The 14,181-nt window shown below is 46.9% G+C and overlaps 1 protein-coding gene across 1 annotated transcript in view; it reads left to right on the top strand.

The window, feature by feature from the left end:
* Window positions 1-13,929, top strand: part of LOC129332566 (cytochrome P450 2J2-like) — a 29,329-nt gene extending 15,400 nt beyond the window's left edge. The window contains exons 7-10 of the mRNA XM_054983774.1: window positions 3,842-3,983; window positions 4,592-4,779; window positions 9,258-9,399; window positions 13,742-13,929. Of these exons, the coding sequence (XP_054839749.1) occupies window positions 3,842-3,983; window positions 4,592-4,779; window positions 9,258-9,399; window positions 13,742-13,929 (660 nt within the window). The remainder of the gene's footprint in view (window positions 1-3,841; window positions 3,984-4,591; window positions 4,780-9,257; window positions 9,400-13,741) is intronic.
* Window positions 13,930-14,181: the final 252 nt, after the last annotated feature.

Genomic DNA, 14,181 nt, shown 5'->3' on the forward strand with positions numbered 1-14,181 from the left:
TAAAGTGACCACATTTCAAACCAGCTTTTTATTCAGGATGACTATCAATCAGTAATTTAAATCATAGATTCAGAGGAGTTAGCCGTGTTAGTCTGTAGTAGAAAAATAGAAAAGAGTCCAGTAGCACCTTTAAGACTAACCAACTTTACTGTAGCATAAGCTTTTGAGAATCACAGTTCTCTTCATCAGATGCATCTGACGAACAGAACTGTGATTCTCAAAAGCTTATGCTATAGTCAAGTTGATTAGTCTTAAAAGTGCTACTGGACTCTTTTCTCATTTAAATCATGAAATCAAGATAAGGGGTTGAATCCATTGCAGTTGTGCCAGAACTCTTGGCACAAGCAGAAATGGAAGGAAAAGACTGCAACAGCCTCTTGGGCTAAGTCACACTTACTGCATCGCTACTTGTTTTTTTTTGCTTACACGAGATCTTGCACAACCAGTTTCTGAGTCCTATAATATATAAGGAGGAAAGTGATAGGTGTTGGATAAGATGTTTCCCAGATAGAACAGCATTAAGGCGATCTGTGTTTCCCCTTGCACATAGCTGGATCCAAGACAAAGTTTCTCAGTTGGTGTGGCAGTTCCTATTCATTGGGAGCAGGCATCTAGAGGACGAGTGTCAATTTTTGTAGTAAGATAGAATGCCCAAAGCAGGGGTAGGCATAACTCCTCCCATTAGCCAAAATCTCAGAGGCGTAACTGGCCTTGGCAAAAGGCCATCACTAACCTGCTTGTGGATAGGTGCAGAACCGTTTTCCTACAGGCTGCCCCCCTCCTGCTATCAACTAGAGCTTGCATTTTCCATTGTCTCTTTCACCTTGAGGAACAGACTCTTGAGGAGGCGAGTTTACTCTGCAGAGCCAGTTTATTTGCCAGTTTTTTAAAACAGGGTATAAGCTAGAAGCCTCCGAACCAAGATAAAGGAGCTGGCATTCTTGGCGTCAATGATGTTTTAGGAACTCAGGTGTGAAATGATTGAGCCCAGAATCTCTGCTTAAAAGTCAAGAATTAATGGACAATGTTCACAAAGGTTGGCAGTTAGTGGCAACATCTCACAAGGAAATATTAATCTCAATTCACAGACCTGTGTTTATGTGCTTAACGGTATAATCTCATCCAGAGTCACTTCTTTGGGGAAAAGTTTCATTGGATACTCTTGAGATCTCCTGTGTGTTATGTGCCATCAAGTCTTCTCTGTCCTATGGCAACCTTATGAAGGAAATAGATCCAGAGGAGATAGCCGTGTTAGTCTGTAGTAGCAAAATCAAAAAGAGCCCAGTAGCACCTTTAAGACTAACCAATTTTATTGTAGCATAAGCTTTCGAGAATCACGAAGAGAACGTGATTCTCGAAAGCTTATGCTACAATAAAATTGGTTAGTCTTAAAGGTGCTACTGGACTCTTTTTGACTATGAAGGAAAGACCTCCAGAACATCCTATCATTAACAGACTTGCTCAGATCCTGCAAACTGGAGGAAATGGCTTCTTTTATTGAGTCAAGCCATCTCGTTTGAGGTCTTCCTCTTTTCCTACTGCCTTCCACTTTTCCTAGCATTATTCACTTTTTCAGAGAATCTTGCCTTCTCATAATGTGACCAAAATATGATAGCCTCTGTTTTGTCATTTTAGCTTGTATGGAGAATTCAGGCTTAATTTGATTTAGAATTCAATTATTTGTCTTTTGGGCCATCCGTGGTATCCGTAAAATTCTCCTTCAGAACCACAATTGAAACGAATCAACATTTTTCCTGTCAGCTTTCCTCATTGTCCAGCTTTTACATCCATTCATCGTAATGGGGAATACCATAGTTTGGATTATCTTGATCTTGGTTCCCAGAGAGACATCTTGATCTTTAAGGGTCTTTTCTAGTTCCCTCACAGCTGCTCTTCCAAGTCTCAATCTTCTTCTGATTTAATTCCTCAGTAGTATTTGGGGAGAAAGAGACAAAGTTCTCTTTGTCTCCTCTCTCTACCTCAGGCATAATTTTATAAATTCTTATCATGTCCCCCTTAGTTGGCTCATTTCTAAACTGAAAAGTCCCAGACTCTTCAACTTTCTTCACTAGAAAGTGCTAATCCGTAATGATCTTGGTCACCGTCTTCTGCACTTTTTACAGCTCTGCAATGTCCTTTTAGAGATATGGTGACCTGACCAGAACTGTACACAGTATTCCAAATGAGGTTGTACCATAAATCTACTCAGGGACAGTATGATATGGGGCATTTTATTTTCAGACTCTTTCCAAATAATCCCCATCTTAGAGTTTGCCTTTTTCATTGCTGCGACACACTGAGTTGACACTTCAATTGAGCTATTCACTCTCAGGGCCAAGCTGCAAGTGATGAATGACACTTGAATGGCAAGTGGATTGAGTGGAGGGCAAGTGAACAGGGAGAAATACACTTGCCGTTCAAGTGTTATTTGTCACTTGTAGTTTGGCCCTTAGTCTCAGCAAGTTTAGACCTCATTAGCATATGCTTCAAGTATATACGTGAACTTGGTTTTTTCCTCCCCAATGTGCATCACCTTATATATGCCTGCATTGAAATTCATTTGCCACATTATTGCCCACTCACCCAACTGGTGGAGATTTTCTTGGAGCTCTTCACAGTTAAATTTGGTTTTCACCATCCTGACTAATTGTGGGCCAAGCTACAAGTGACAAATGACACTTGCCTGGCAAGTGAACCGACTCATGTGTATTCCTCCCTGTTCTCTTGAGGGAAGAATATGCATGAGTCTGTTCACTTGCCAGGCAAGTGTCATTCATCACTTGTGGCTTGGCCCTGTGTGTCATCTGCAAACCTATTCAATGTACTGCTCACACTCTGTTCCAATTCTTTTATGAACAACTTAAATAACACATACCCCAGTATCAATCCTTGTCAGATCTCACTGCTTACTTCCCTCCAATTGTTGAGACATCACTATAGTTTTGAACGGGGGTGAGGGTTGGAATGGGTGCGATTACCTGTAGGCAAACTTTTCACTACCTTAGGCTTCTTCCATTTTTGCAATGCAAGGAGTGCCTTGGAAAGCCTGCTACACAGTTTATTCCAAACTTCAGGAGAGCGCGAATGAAGAAATAAAAGTGCAGCATGTTCTAGGGGTTCCCATGCAGGAGTCTAGGCTGCATGATGGCAAAGGCAGATTGGGGATTTCTGTATTAGAGACACGTGACATGTTGCATAAAAGCTGTAGTACTACATGTTGCCTATTATGGAGATAACGTGACATTTTTCTACTGCAGAAAAAATGAATAGACACAACTTTTGTTTGACACAAACACACACACACACACCCACCAAGTGCAGAATTACAGAAGTCCAAAGCAGGTCTAATCCTCACAAATCAAAATTTTAAAAAATGGTGTAAGCATGTGTGCAGAAAAAAACAGCCTCTAGGTGGGGCCTGGACTTCTCCCAGAATTACAACTGATCCCCAAACTATAGAAATCAGAGCGGGACCACAAGTGACGCCTGACACAGGTTGGACACTAGTCAGCTTCCCTCAAGTTTTGATGGGAAATGTAGACATCTTGGTCTTGCAGCTTGACTCTCTGACTGCTGTCCAATGGACTTTTCAACTGTCACTTGTCCAACATTCCGCCAAGCTGCCAGGAGGAAAAGACAACTTCAGAGGGCTGACTCAATGCAATGACATCTTCGCTGAGCTTTCTCCTCTCCCCAAACTCTGCCCTCCCCAAGCACAGCTTCCAAATCTCCAGGAACTGTTCAAGCCAGAGTTGGCAATCCTGTCCATGAACGTTGAGTCAAAATGCCTAGAATTCATTGTAAACTTTTCTTTTTTACTTTTTCTTATTCTCAACAACAGACCAAGAATGACCCCAACTTTACATACAATGAGGAGAACCTGGTTGAGATTATCTTTGAACTTTTTGTGGCAGGGACAGAAACAACATCCTTGACTTTGCAGTGGGCATTGCTCCTCATGGCAAATCGCCCAAACATCCAACGTAAGAGAGACTTCTACACTAATTCAAAGAAAGACCACTTTTATAACCACAAGGAATTTTTTTTCTAATTTTTAAAGAGGTTAAAAGTTGTCCAATTTGTCTATGATTAACAAAACAGAAACCTGTACTCCCTTATATAGGACTCAGTGCCATAGATAATTTTGGAATCTCTCTGAGGACCTCTTTACATGTGCACGAAAAACAAGTTGGATTGGGGAAAACTGCAACTCAGCTTGCACTTAACAGGTTGAAGCTTACCTTAAAAATGGGTGGGGGATAGGCTCCCATGTTCTTACAGGGGCAGGAGGAGCATCTTCATTCCCTTCTTTCTATTTGTCTTCCTGCTGGTTCCACACACATGTGGCCAAGATCTGCCTGTATCATCTAATCATGCCTGGGGAGACATGTGAAACCAGCAGTAAGACAAATAGCGTGGAGTAAACTAACCACCTTTAACATTCCTGTGTTCCCTTAACATTCCGGTGCTGCAATTCATTTTATAATCAGCATTCCTGAATCCCTATGGAATACTTTCAGAGACTGACTAATTTTGAAGAGATAAATGCAATACCCAGATAAAAGCTACCTTTTTTTATTGTTTTCCTCAGAGAAAGTCCACAAGGAGATAGAAGATGTTTTGGGTTCCTCTACGTCATTCAGCTATCAAGATCGAAAGCGATTGCCTTACACCAATGCTGTGATTCATGAGATCCAGCGGTTCCAATATATTTTAATTGCTGGGATCCCCAGACAATGTGTAAAGGATGTGAACATCTTTGGTTTTCTTATTCCCAAGGTATCAAAGACTGTCACAATTACATTCCTGAATCCAAAGAGTAATGTCTATTATAGGTAGCATTTTAACAGGTGTATTCATATGATAGTGTGCTCTGTAATGATTTCTGAAGGGCAGGAAACCAGCCCTATTTTCAAAACATGACACTATATTATAAAGGGATTATTGTTTCATCATAGCTGGCGGCATGTGTATTTACCTATTTGTGTTGACCTTCTTTGTTTATTTTGTAAATGCATCCAGTGCTTAGAAGAATATCACTACCCAAAACTAGAGATGGGCACGAACCACATTACGAACCTCAAAAACTCACGAAAATGGCAATTGCGCAATCGTGACCCAGCGGTTCATGATTGTCCACAGCCAACCAACTAGTGGGCGGGAGAAGCCAGGTTCATTGCATTCGGGCGCGGTTCAGGAAGCCAGACACTCAGGCGCCAGCAATCTATTCCCCTGGCAACAGAGCCAGGGGCATGCCTGAGCTCTGTCTGCCCTCCTGTAGCCCTGGAAACCTGAATGGAAGCCCAGCTTTCCTTGATCAGCAGGGCTTCCTTCCAACCACGGAGCTGCAAAGCAGTTACAAGTTGGGAGAAGACACGCAGGGGAGGGAGGGGGAAGGGGATGTTCTGTAGCCATAGGCACTCCAATCTTATCCCTGCAAACCCTGATAGGCAGCTCTGACAGCCAAACACAGACCTCTTGTGTTTGTGAATGGGACCCATGCTTATAAATAGCCGTGGTCTCCCAGGCTGGGTTTCACTTTCTGCGAGCAGTGGAGTGAGACAGAGCTCTTGCTTGCCACTTGCTAGTGTTTGGGGAGAGAGACTGTGAGTACAATTGAGCTTGGCTTTGGGGGATAGGGATCTATCTCCTCTGGTTCCAGGGCTGCTGCCTGGCTCTGGGGCCAAGCTCAGTGGGCACCTCAGCTGAGGGCTCACATTGATTATTGATCAGATCCTGATCGGGTCAGGTCTGTGGGAGTGGTGGGCTAGGGCCAGGGCTGCTGCCAGGCCATGGGGCCAAGCTCGGTGGGTACCTCGGCGGAGGGCTCACATTGATTATTGATCAGAGCCTGATCGGGTCAGGTCTGTGGGAGTGGTGGGCTAGGGCTCTAGTCCATCCCTCCTTCTGGTGCCAGGGTTGCTGCCAGGCCCTGGGGCCAAGCTCGGTGGGTACCTCTGTGGAGGGCTGACATTATTATTATAAATCAGTGCCTGATCTGTTCAGGTCTGTGGGAGTGGTGGGCTAGGGCTCTATTCCCTCCCTCCCACTGGTGCCAGGGCTGCTGCCAGACCAAGGGCTGCCTGGGGCCAAGCTCAGTGGGCACCACAGCAGAGGGCACATAGAGTCATCTCCTTTCCTGTCCTCCTTAATTCTAGTTTGGTGGCACAATGAGTCTTCCTCTTGTGTTGGCTGCCAAGGGTGGTTGTGGGGTGAAGTGCGATGGTAGTCCTCCTGGTTGAGTTGTGGAAAGCAGTTTTGGGTGTGGCTCGGGGGCAGCAGGGAGTCCTCCCCCTCCCCCCAATTCACCTATGTGGGCTGTGGAGGCCCAAGAGCTCTTTGCGCAGGGGGGAGAGAATCTCAACATTTTGAGGAGGGGTGGGTGGGCGATAGATCCCTGGAGGAATGGTATGTGTGTTATGAATGATCCCTCCCGTCCCGATCCCAAACTCTCGGTGGTATCCCCTCCCGCAGTCCACCCCTCACCCTGTCATCTGTGTCCAGCCCTGCAGTGCAGCCTGTAAGCATTCTTCCTCCTTCCCCTGGGACAGTTAGCGGTCAGCATCACAAGGCCTCCATATGGAGGCATTTTCGGGCCCTTCCTGATGACCCCTGTGTGGTGCGGTGCCTGTGATGTCCTGGTGCGCAGGGGTAAAAACCCAAAGCACCTGTCTTCGACGTCCCTGACTCGCCACCTGAAGAGGCACCACCCGAGCCTGTCTCCTTCCTCACCTAGTGAAACATCCATTGGGAGGAGAAAGGGGGCCACCTGCTCTTCTGAGCAGGGGACAGTGGGAGGATCACTTTGCCCTGAGGGTGATGCTGGTGAGAGCAGAGTGCTCCGGCAGGCTGCACTGGTGGAGGTTGTCCCCTCGGGGTCTGGGACAGCGCCGCTTACAACCAGGCCCCCAGTCCGAATGACACATCCTCTCCCTCCCACGCCGGGAATACCAGCGTGCTCCTCTTTGGCCTGGCAGTGGTGGGGGGATCTTCCCACTTACCCATCACATGTCAGGTCCTGTCCCTCCCATCCTTTCCGGTAAGGCAGGAAGGTGGGTGATGCTGCTGATGGAAGCCTCCTTTGGTCACTTGCGCAGCAGCTCAGGAACTGTTGCACATATAGTGCAGCCGCATGGTGCCCCCATCCATCGCAAACGCAGAGCCCTCTGAGCATGGGGGAATGGGTCGCTCGACTGATGTCCTTCCCACAAAGGAAGGAAGGTGGCCGATGTCAGCTGCTGCTGCTGCTGCTGCTGTCCTGTTTCTGTCTCCCCCTCTCAGGACCCACTCTGACCCATCCAAACAATGCCTCCTGTCCTGCCCATCCCCTACTTTCCACAAAGGCAGGACGGTAGATCAGGTTAGCCCCTGCTTCACGGGGACTATCCTGTTACTGCTCCCTTCTTGGTTATACAGCTCGGCTCTGCTCGCGCAGCCGATTGTATGGTGTACGGATACAGTTGGTTGACAATGTGGCGGCACCCCTGTCAACAGGACTGATGGGACCTCTTTCAGCTGGGTGGGAATGTGTCCTGCAACTCCCATGCTTTCTGTCAAGGCAGGAAGGTGGATACTGTTGGCGGCCTTCGCTGCACTGTTCCTCAGTGGGACCCTCGGGTGAGGACCCGCAGATGCTGGGGGATATCCCCCCTCCCCCTCCTCATGATGACATGTCCTCTCCCTCCCATCTTTTCGGGGAAGGCAGGAAGGTGTGTACTGTTGGCTGCCTCCGCCACACTGTTCCGTGGTGGTACCCTCGGGTGAGGACCCGTGGATGCTGGGGGATATTCCCCCTCCCCCTCCTCATGATGACAAGTCTTCTCCCACCCACTCTGGGAATACCAGCGTGCTCTTCTTTGGCCTGGCAGGTGGGCACATGGGGGTGCCGCCAGTGAGTGGCCAGACCCCCTGCCCCCTGAGGGGAGGCAACTTTATGCTGCCTCCCCGTGCCCGCCAGGCCCAGCGGCCGCCCCCAGTACACACCTTCTGGCCTGTGCCGGAAATACCAGTGCGCTCCTTTTTGGCCTGGTGGGCGGGCACATGGGGGGTGCTGCTGGTGAGTGGCCAGACCCCCCGCCCCCTGAGGGGAGGCGGCTCATTGCTGTATCTCTGGGCACACCAGGCCTGGCGGCCGTCGCCATCACCCACCATTCCTTTATCACTGGGAATACCAGCACGCTCCAGTTTGGCCTGGTGGGTGGGCACATGAGGGTGCCACCAGTGAGCGGCCAGACCCCCCACCCCCTGAGGGGAGGCGGCTCAACGCTGCCTCCCCGTGCCCGCCAGGCCCAGCAGCCACCACCAGTACCCACCTTCCTACATAGCTGGAAATACCAGCGTGCTCTTCTTTGGCCTGGCGGGCGGGCACATGGGGAGTGCTGCTGGCGAGCGGCCAGACCTCCCGCCCCCTGAGGGGAGGCGGCTCAACACTGCCTCCCCGTGCCTGCTAGGTCTGGCGGCCACCGCCAGCACCTACCATTCCTGCCTGCGCAGGGAATACCAGCGCACTCCAGTTTGGCCTGGCGGGCAGGCACATGAGGGGTGCTGCCAGTGAGGGGTGCCACCAGACCCCCTGCCTCCTCCCAGTGCCCGCCAGGCCCGGTGGCCACCAGCATCACCCACCGTTCCTGTATCGCTGGGAATACTGGCATACTCCGCTTTGACCTCCACGAACCATGAACCATGAACCACAAACTGGTTCAGCAACAGGAGATGGCCGTTGTGGTTCGCTAATTCGGGATCGTCATCTGCACCGAACTACGATCTGCTGGTTCATTAATTTATTTTGGTTCGTGCCCATGTCTACCCAAAACACTTCCTGTATTTAATATGTTTTTGTTTTTAAGAAAAGTTTTTCCGTCTTCAGTTTCTCATAGGTAACAAGAACAGTGTGCTTATATACTGCCCTTCTGGAAAACTTTGTGCCACATTCAGAGGAGTGAACAAAGTCCGTGTTATTATCCCCACCATACAGCTAGCTATATGCTGAGTCAACTCCTTTCATTGCTGGGAGCCAATATTATGCCAGATTTGCTGTGTTGATCCTAAGTAATGGTATAATCCTCTGAACTGAGTGAGCAAGTAAGAAAGAAAATAAGATCTGCAAAAAGTTTTTTTTCCAGTTGACTGTTTCTAGGAATATTTCCAGAAGTGTAGAATATTGTTCTTCACATCCCTCTCAGCCGAATATAGATACCATTTTTATTTTCTGTGTTCTAGTCTGGATGTATCCTGAGTCAACATTTTTTCCTTTGCAGGGGACTTATATTATTCCAGACCTCCGCTCTGTTCTTCTTGATCCCACGTGCTGGGAGAAGCCTCAGGAGTTCAACCCAAATCATTTTTTGGATAAGGATGGAAGTTTTTTGGAAAGAGAAGCATTTCTTCCATTTGGTGCAGGTAAAGGCAGTACTTGGACCTCATGTTTATGTAGCTATGTTTATGTAGTTGTTTGAAGGAGAAATGGCAAAAGAATATTTATTTGTAATCACTGCATTACTGAAACCTTGCATCAAAAATTGTAGTGTGGCTTGATTTTATGGAGCTGAAAAACATACTCTATCGTATACAGCTTAGCCAATAATGAGAAACTGATTTCCTTTTTGAATAGCATCATAGAGTATTCAGGGGTTTTTTCTGGGAAAAGAGGTGGTGGAACTCAGTGGTGGAACTCAAGACCGCACAATGACGTCACTTTGGGTCAGCTGGAACAGGGGGGGGGGAGATTTTTAAAGTTTAAATCGCCCTCAGCGAAAATGGTCACATGGCCAGTGGCCCCGCCCCCTGATCTCCAGACAGAGAGGAGTTTAGCGGCACGGAGGGCAATCTAAACTCCCCTCTGTCTGGAGATCAGGGGGCAGGGCCACCGGCCATGTGACCATTTTTAAGAGGTGCCGGAACTCTGTTCCACCACGTTCCTGCTGAAAAAAAGCCCTGGAGTTTTTACACTGAGTCTTCCCTTGTAGTGTGTTCTCTGACTGTCCGATGCTTTGCAAGATTTCAGGCAGAAGCTTTTCCCTGCCTTGTTCCTGGAGAGCCTATAAGTACTGATGGCAGAAAATGAATATGGAAATTTTTGCATAAAAAGCATATGCTTCTCCGTGCAGTGATGATCTGTCCCATTTAGCCTCCTTCCATGGCAGTATAACGTTACAAATATTACAGCTTTGGTGTGGGGAAGCTCTTTCTAGAACACATGGACCAGGTTGTACTGTTGGGAAGCCACCCACCCAGCCCTGACCTTCCCTTCATTCTCCATTGGTTGAATGCTATGCCGTAGAAAAAAGTTGTAAACAGCCATATTGGTGTTGAGTGCTCTCAAGTCATAGTTGATTTATGGCAACCCCTGGTGGGGTTTTCATGGCAAGAGACTAAGAGAGCTCTTTTGCCATTGCCTGCCTCTGCAACTCTGGTCTTCGTTGGAGGTCTCCCATCCAGTTACTAACCAAGGCCGACTCTGCTTAGCTTCTGAGATCTGCTGAGATCAGGCTCACCTGGGCTATCTAGGTCAGAGCGAACAGCCATATTGGTTCATTCAAAATCCAAAAACAAGAACAAAATGTTTGCAATGCCTTTTATTAGTGAAAAACAGCCACATTGGCACAAAACATGGTGCAAGCTTTTGAGGCCAGCTGATCTCTTTCACAGGTTGGATGTTACAAGATTTTAAAATACAAGGGGGTTAGAAAGCAAATATTTTCAGGCTATGCAGCCCCTCCCTCCACAGAGGTGAGTATGAGGCTTGAGGCTTGACCACTCCCTGCTCCTTGGAAATACCAAACCTCGCCAAAGAGGACCGAGGAGTAATAAAAGCTTCAGTTTTCTAAAGACAGGTATCCTAAAATTGATAGAATGCAGTTTCCTGGCCTACAAGACTCAAATGCAATTTTCCGTATTCCGATTTCACTTAACACCCTATTATGCTTGATGAGAGGTGGGTCTGTTAAAGTACAGCCCTGGTCAGTCTCCATGTTCAGTGTGACTCATTCATGTCCTCAGGAAACTGGTGATGGCCAGTCTGTACTATATCAGCTCTGCTCCCTCCCCTTTCTATCAATATATATTTCAAGACAGCCCTTTAACCTGCTGTTAGACTGGTGTTGTAGCCAACCATCACCCACCTCTGAGTTCTACCAGGAGAGTAGTTCAGTTTAGGCAGAGCTCAGAATTGTTCATTATTGTACTTTGCTCAGTGAATGTCCTAGCTCTTGATTATACTGAATTTTGACATTTACTATGATATACACCTTGGATGTCAGCGAGAAAGGCAGACTAACAATAGCAATAGCAATAACAAGCAATTGTATATGATTTTGCTGCTGAAACAATTGAAAAGCAAATTGAGAAGGATGGAAGGAAGGCGGTAAATAGCTGTTGCTTTTGACCAGACTATCTTACAGGAAGCCCGAAGTTAACCCTGAGCAGAGGCTAAACCCAAGGTTCACAAAGCAACCCCCCCCCTTTTTTTTTACATAAATACCTGGGGTGAAATTAGGGTTGCCTGGAGTTACAACTGATCTCCAAACTACAGATAACAGTTCCCCTGGAGAAAATGGAGTTCATGACATCACTTTCCTAGTGAACTCCTTTCACTCCCCAAACCCTACTATCTTCAGGCTTCAGCACCAAAGCTCCAAGAATTTCCCAACCCGAGGTGAAATGCTATTGCGTCGCAGTGCACAACTCCTCCAATTATCTGGGGGAAACTATTTCAATCCCACAGTCAAAGGGAATCTTGAAATCACCCCTGGGCAGTTTTGCAAAAACTTGGGAAATCCCAATATCAGCTGCTCTAGCCTCTTCTACATTACTTTGTTTTTGTCCTCTGTTATTTCCACCATTGCTAGATAGCTTCCAGTGTTGCCCGTGGGCTTTGGACTGGGTAGCATTGAAAAGTCATCACAGTGGTATAAATTATTTGGATTATTTCTTTCTTCATCAATTTCTTAGTAGTTGTACATGAGTTCCCAACATATTTCGGCTATATCTCCAGGCAGCATTAGCTGCTCACAGAGGGGGACGTACATTGATCTTCTGGAAGGAGGGAAGACAGAACAGCTTTCCCGGGCATCCGGGGCTTTTTTGGGTGGGCAGAGCCAACTGCCTCTTTAGGCGGCTCCGCGCACCCGGCTTCAGTTTTGCACAACGCTCAGCCCACCCTGCTCACCCTGTTTTGGTGCAGGATTAGCCAGTTGCTGTATTCAGAGCCAGGTAAGAATTTTTTCCCCTTATCCCCTATTGGACATGGGAGGAGGGGTTTTTCGCTTACCTTGCACCAGGACTCGAGTGGTGGAAATTGGCATGTGGTGGTGCTGGTTAGTGATGTCTTTGGCAGGATAGAGTTTGGTTAGCAGCAGCGGGCTGGTGAGCACCCTTGGCGTTTCCCTATTGGTAGGGAAGAGGGGTCTGCTAGGAGTGGCTGGTACTGCTTGTGATGACTGCCAGTGTGCGTGGGCAGACTGCCTGGGGGAACCCCACGTGCAAGTCCTTCCCTCACCTGCCTGCCCTCCCCTTTCTAAAGCCTGTTGAATTTTCCCCCATGTTAAAAAAAAGTTTCATTTCGAGTAAATAATTCAAAAAGAAAATTCAGATTCAGAAAGGGAAAAGAGCGGGAACACATTTTGCGCACCAACAGGTAATTTTATAGCTACGCAAATATAAGCCAGCAAAAGAGCTTTGTGGACACATTCTGGCTTCACTTATCAGATAGACAGCCAGGACTAAAACCAAAATATGGCTTTCTGTCCAAGAGTAGAAATGATGTACAACCTGACTGGTCAGATGGGAAGACTGAGTTTTTCAGTCTCCTGGAATTGGGAGGGGAGAGATCCAGGCAGGAAGCAAAGAATGTTAAGAAATTCCTAACAGTATAAATCAGATTAAACTGAGGTATAAAAGTCTATCTTTAAAAAATGCTAATGGAACAGGTCCTTTATGTTGCTAAACAGGGGTGCCCACAGCCCCAGAGAAAGAATATGCCCTGTTCCAGTTACCAAAGGCCAACCCAAACATTATATAAAAACAGGTCACATTACTTGCCCAGATGCGTGGACCACTCTCATTACTTGCCCTCTAGTCTCCCCCCTCCCCCACCGGAACCTTTTTTATCATCATCTCATCATCCTTTTGCCAAATGCACAATGATTTAAAATGGAAAGGCTGAAAGGGTTAATGCTGTGATGACCCAATTCTGGGGTCTGTGAAACTCCTCCCAGAGACAGTCATTCGACTTCACTTAAGGTGATGAAATTAGATGCTGTCCTGCTCCTTTGCTCATTCTTTGCTCAGCCTATCATTGAGTGGGGACAGATAAATCTGAATTAATGTTGAAATAGCTTAGTTAGGGTGTGGAAGGAGCCATCATAGTAGCAATGAGAAATGATGGCAGGCCATTGGAAGGACCCAATACTGGGTTTTGTGAGACACCTCCCAGAGACAGTCATTCAACATCAATGAAGGTGATGAAACTAGATGTTGTCCTGTCCCTTTGCTCATTCTTCGCTCAGCACATCCTTGAGGGGTGTAGAGAAGTATGAATCAAAATGGAAGCAGCTTAGCAAGAGTGGGGAAGGAGCCATCATAGTAGCAGTGAAAAATGACGATAGGCCATTAGAAGGAAGTCTTGGCTCACCAACTCATATTCCCCTATCAAAATCTAATGTAGATACTTCCCTGGAGGATGCATGCTAGAGTCTGCATGGAAAGTTATTACTCACTTAGTTTTTCTTTGATTTCCTTGCAGGAGCCCGTGTGTGCCTGGGAGAACAGCTGGCGAAGATTGAGCTCTTTATCATCTTCACCAGTCTGCTGAGGTCATTCACTTTTCAGTTACCAGAAGGCATGAAAGAACTCAACGAAGAACCTATAGTAGGGGCAACAGTGGCTCCCCCATGTTTTAAGATCCGTGCTGTTCCCCGATGTACAAATTAGAGCATCTTATTTGTTTCTAGCAATTTCTCTTGCATTCCTGTAATCATTTCCCCCTCAGCTTCTGGATCACAGGTTGATGGGTTCCTAAATCAGTTATTATTATTATTGGAAAAATATTCAGGGGTGTGCACTGGAAAAAATGACTATTTCTGTTTCGGATGCAGGGTTTCCAAACAAATTATGTCCCATTATAATTTTTTTCCCCAATGGGGCATTGCTGATTCAGATCTTATCCGTTTGGTTTCTTTCCTT

The sequence above is a fragment of the Eublepharis macularius genome, chromosome 6, assembly GCF_028583425.1.
Source record: "Eublepharis macularius isolate TG4126 chromosome 6, MPM_Emac_v1.0, whole genome shotgun sequence".
NCBI classification, from domain to species: Eukaryota; Metazoa; Chordata; class Lepidosauria; order Squamata; family Eublepharidae; genus Eublepharis; species Eublepharis macularius.